This window comes from Camelina sativa, unplaced genomic scaffold, assembly GCF_000633955.1.
Source record: "Camelina sativa cultivar DH55 unplaced genomic scaffold, Cs unpScaffold01535, whole genome shotgun sequence".
NCBI classification, from domain to species: domain Eukaryota; kingdom Viridiplantae; phylum Streptophyta; class Magnoliopsida; order Brassicales; family Brassicaceae; genus Camelina; species Camelina sativa.
In genome coordinates, this window is record NW_010922653.1 from 27 (window position 1) to 4,833 (window position 4,807).

The 4,807-nt window shown below is 48.7% G+C and overlaps 1 protein-coding gene across 1 annotated transcript; it reads left to right on the top strand.

Moving 5' to 3' along the window:
- The first annotated feature begins 217 nt into the window (after nt 1-217).
- LOC104774103 (uncharacterized protein K02A2.6-like) lies at nt 218-2,761 on the top strand. Its single transcript, XM_010498770.1, has 5 exons — nt 218-373; nt 436-1,227; nt 1,306-1,605; nt 1,697-1,778; nt 1,854-2,761. The coding sequence occupies exons 1-5, from the start codon at nt 218-220 to the stop codon at nt 2,759-2,761; spliced, it is 2,238 nt and encodes a 745-aa protein (XP_010497072.1).
- The last annotated feature ends 2,046 nt before the right edge of the window (nt 2,762-4,807 follow it).

Below are 4,807 nucleotides of genomic sequence, written 5' to 3' on the forward strand. Positions count from 1 at the left end.
TAGTAGGTTGGGCAAGGGGGAACTTTGTCGAGTATTTGGTAAACATTGTAAGGGGGAGGGGAGAGACTCCAACAACATTTCTCTCATCTTGTTACCGTTGTCTTATTCTTAATAAAGAGAGAATCACTTTATTTATCGTTTTGCCTGTTCTTGAGAATAACATCCAAAACGTATCAAATTGGTATCAGAGCGAGTTTTTTCTTCGGAAACGTTCACCATGCCACCGGCTAAGAAGTTAGAAGAGCTTGAGAAAGTTGTAGAGAACCTCCAGAGGGAGATCCAACAAGTATCGGCCTTGGATAACGAAGTTAACGAAATGAAGAAACAGTTGGGTAAGCTTGACGTTCTTGAGAAACAAATGGCTAAGCGGGATGTTCTAGAGCGCCTGGAGAAGAGGTAAACCTCCAAGAACCACCAACTCATCCGGGAAACCAGAGCGTGACACGCACCAACCAACCCCCACCGCCGAGAAGTGAGTCTCCTGAAAGGCGAGAGCCACTCAACCGAAACATTGAGTTGCCCCTGTTTGACGGAGAAGACGCGAAAGGATGGGTAGGTCGTGTAGAGCAGTACTTCGAACTCAAGGAATACACGGAGGAAGAGAAGTTGTGTGCAGTCAGAGTGTGTTTCTCCAGCGATGCTCTCACCTGGTATCGATGGGAAAGGGATCGACACCCTTTTCTCAGTTGGGAGCAGATGAGAGACCGAATCTTGGAAAACTTTGCTGAAACACAAGATCTGACGGCCGGGGAGCGGCTGCTGCTGCCCCGGCAGGACGAAACCGCAGGGCAATACTGCAAGGAGTTCAAAGCTCTTGCATCTAATGCACCGGAGGTTTCAGAGAAAGTCTTAGAGATGACCTTTATGATTGGTTTAAAACAGAAGGTTAGAGCAGGGGTCAAGATGTTTGAACCGCGAAACCTGAAGAAGATGATGAGCCTCTCCAAAATGGTGGAAGACTGGAACAAACATGGTGACTCGCCGCCGATTTTGGGGTGGGAAAGTTCAAACAGAGCAGCGAACAGCGGAACCGGAGAGAAAGTAGTGACACGTGGGACACCGTACACAGGGGGAGGGGCAAATCCATCAAATGCCAAGAGCTTTGTCTCTTCTACTCACGAGAGCAAAACGATGACGTCGCGAACAACTGGAGAAAAAATTGCCAACCCTAATTCGAAACCCTCAGAACCACGACGACCTCCATTCAGGCGACTTACTGACGCGGAGGCTAACGAACGACGAGCCAAGGGGTTGTGTTTCCGTTGTGACGAGAAGTACTAGGCTGGACATCAATGTCGATTTAAGGGGCTCCAGGACGACGAAGGAACTTACAGAGAAGACGGCGGAGAGGAGGCAGCGACCGAAAACGTCGAGGTACCGGAATTTGCAGCGATATCGATCCAATCCGCCGCAAGAATCTCCTCTCCACGCACCATGAAGTTGAGGGGAAGTGTACAAGGGGAAGAAGTGGTGGTAATGATCGACAGCGGAGCCACCCACAACTTCATATCCAGCATGATGGCTCAGCGGTTGGGGATAATTCCGAGGGGAACCGCGGGGTTCGGTGTGAGAATGGGAAACGGGTTGATGGTGAGAGGAAGCGGGGTGTGTCAGTGCATGAGGCTTCAGCTTCCGAATTACACACTAATCACCAGTTTCTTGCCACTGGAATTGGGGGAAGCTAACGTGATCTTAGGGAGCAGTGGTTACAGACATTGGGAGACATGAGGGTGAACTGGCTCGAACAGAGGATGAGTTTCATGGTCGAGAGAGATTGGGTGACTCTCAGGGGATACCACAGCCTAAAGAATGCTTCTATTTCTCTTAAGGCTATGTGGAAAACGTTACAGCAGGATGGGAAGGGCTCTATGTGGAATATACCAACCAACCTTACCCTATCGAAGGAGATGAAGACACAACACCGGAGATTTTTCAGTCGCTATTGGAGGAATTTGCTCTGGTGTTCTCTGAACCGCAGGGGCTTCCTCCCTCACGCGGCAAGGAACATGCGATCACTCTCAAACCAGGCAGCGAACCAGTAGGCGTGAGACCCTTCCGGTATCCTCACGCCCAGAAGGAAGAAATCGAAAGGCAAATTTCTGTGATGCTAGCCGCAGGAATCATTAGAGAGAGTGGTAGTCCCTTCTCAAGTCTGGTGCTTCTAGTTAAGAAGAAAGACGGTAGCTGGAGGTTTTGCGTCGACTACCGCTCCCTCAACAAAGCCACAGTACCGGACAGCTTCCCCATCCCAATGATTGACCAGTTGTTGGACGAGCTCCATGGAGCAAGAGTGTTCTCAAAGCTCGACTTGCGTTCCGGTTACCATCAGATCTTAGTCAAGGCTGAGGATGTCCCAAAAACAGCTTTTAGGTCCCATGATGGACACTACGAGTTCCTCGTGATGCCCTTTGGTCTAACGAACGCACCAACTACTTTCCAATCTCTGATGAATGATGTATTCCGTCCCTTCCTGCGGAAATTTGTGCTGGTCTTCTTCGACGACATCCTTGTCTACAGTCGCTCGAAGGAAGAACACCAAGGGCATTTGAGAGAAGTACTCAAACTCCTTCAGCAGCATCAGCTATACGCCAACAGAAAGAAATGTCAGTTTGGTACCTCCACCATCGCATATTTGGGACACATCATCTCCCTGGAAGGAGTCTCAGCCGACCCGAGAAAGATACAGGCCATGGTGGAATGGGAACCACCGTCCAACATCAAAGCCTTGAGAGGATTCCTTCGAATAACTGGATATTACTGAAAATTTGTGCAGGGTTATGGAGAGATTGCTCGACCACTGACCGATTTATTGAAAAAGGATCAGTTTGAGTGGAGTGAGAATAGTGAGGCGGCATTTGTGAAGCTCAGGACAGCGATGACGATGGTGCCTGTGCTGGCTTTACCAGATTTTTCAGAGCTGTTTGTCGTGGAGTCGGATGCCTCACGGTTCGGGTTGGGTGCTGTTCTTATGCAAAAAGAGAGACCCGTGGCTTACTACAGTCAGGCACTTTCCGATGGACAGCGGCTCAAATCCATCTATGAAAGAGAACTCATGGCCATCGTTTTAGCTATACAAAAATGGCGCCACTATCTGCTAGGAAGAAGGTTTGTGGTGAGAACAGACCAAAAAAGCTTGAAGTTTTTATTGGAGCAGCGGGAGATAAACATGGAATATCAAAGATGGCTCACTAAATTACTGGGCTTTGATTTTGATATTCAGTACAAACCGGGGATGGAGAACAAGGCAGCAGATGCCCTCTCTCGTAAGGACGTGGTACCATCATTGTTCGCTATCTCAGTTCCTGCGGCCATCCAACTGGAGGAGATATGCGCAGAGGTCGACAAGGACCCGATGCTCAAAAGCATCATTACTGATTTGCAGAAAGATGGAAGCTCACATCTGGAATTCTCACTGATCAATGGGAGGCTACTTAGACAGGGAAAGCTGGTGATACCAAGTACCTCAACATTAACCGGACTCATCATGAGAGAGTTCCATGATGGCAAACTGGGAGGCCATGGAGGAGTGCTTAAAACACAAAAAAAGAATCGGGGAACTGTTTTATTGGGAAGGCAGATGACATATATCCGAAGGCATGTAGCAGCTTGTTTAGTGTGTCAGCGCTATAAGTACTCCACTCTAGCACCAGGGGGGCTGTTACAACCGCTACCAATACCAGAGAAGGTGTGGGAAGACATCTCTATGGACTTTGTAGAAGGATTACCCAAGTCAGTAGGAAACAATGCGATCTTGGTGGTGGTTGATCGTCTATCCAAGTATGTTCACTTCTTGCTCATCAAACACCCTTTCACGGCCACAGACGTTGCTAATCTGTTCATTCAAGAGATAGTGAGGTTGCATGGGTTTCCAAGGACCATAGTCTCGGATAGAGATAAGGTGTTCACCAGTCAATTCTGGAAGGAGCTGTTTTGTTTGGCAGGAACCAGCCTCTGTTTCAGTACCGCTTACCATCCTCAGTCCGATGGACAAACTGAAGTCACCAACAGGGGAATGGAGACCTATCTCCGCTGTTCTGCGGGAGAACAACCTCGAACTTGGTCACGGTTCCTTCCCTGGGCAGAGTTATTTTATAACTCATCTTACCACTCCGCTATCCGAATGTCACCCTTCAAGGCAGTCTACGGACGTGAACCACCCTCTTTGGTGAAATATGAGAATGGATCAACGTCAAATGCTGCATTGGAGATACAACTTCAAGAACGTGATGCAGTAATAGGCTTGATCAGGGAGCATCTCCACACGGCTAAACAGCGGATGAAAAAAAGAGTCGATGGCCATCGCAGGGAGGTTGAGTTTGAAGTGGGAGATCTCGTGTATCTCAAAATGCGTCCTTTCCGTCGTCGTTCCTTAGCAAGAAGAACCAATGAGAAACTCGCAGCCAGGTTCTATGGACCTTACACCATTGAGGCTCGCGTGGGAAAAGTGGCGTACCGCCTGAAACTCCCTGCTGAAGCTAAGGTGCATCCTAACTTTCACGTGTCACAGCTGAAACTTGCCATAGGAGATCACATTGTGACCGCTTCGATTCCAGAGCAGCTCACAGAGGAAGGAGTGCTAGAAGAAGAACCGGAGGCTATATTGGATACACGCAAGAATCCGGTGTCTGGTCAGGCGGAAGTGTTGATCAAGTGGAAGGGGTTACCGGAGTTTGAATGCTCTTGGGAATGGGTCAGCACCATGAAAGGGCAATTCCCAGATTTCAACCTTGAGGACAAGGTGAATTTCAAAGGCGGGGGTAATGTTACATTTGAGGTCCAACATCCTCCTGTCCTCTACCGCTACCAT

Bases quoted from the DNA above. Each gene is read 5' to 3' on its own strand.
- LOC104774103 (XM_010498770.1), top strand. From the start codon at position 218: ATGCCACCGGCTAAGAAGTTAGAAGAGCTTGAGAAAGTTGTAGAGAAC. The intron at 374-435 runs GTTCTAGAGCGC...CCGGGAAACCAG, and splicing joins AACAAATGGCTAAGCGGGAT to AGCGTGACACGCACCAACCA. The intron at 1,779-1,853 runs GTGACTCTCAGG...ACGTTACAGCAG, and splicing joins TCATGGTCGAGAGAGATTGG to GATGGGAAGGGCTCTATGTG.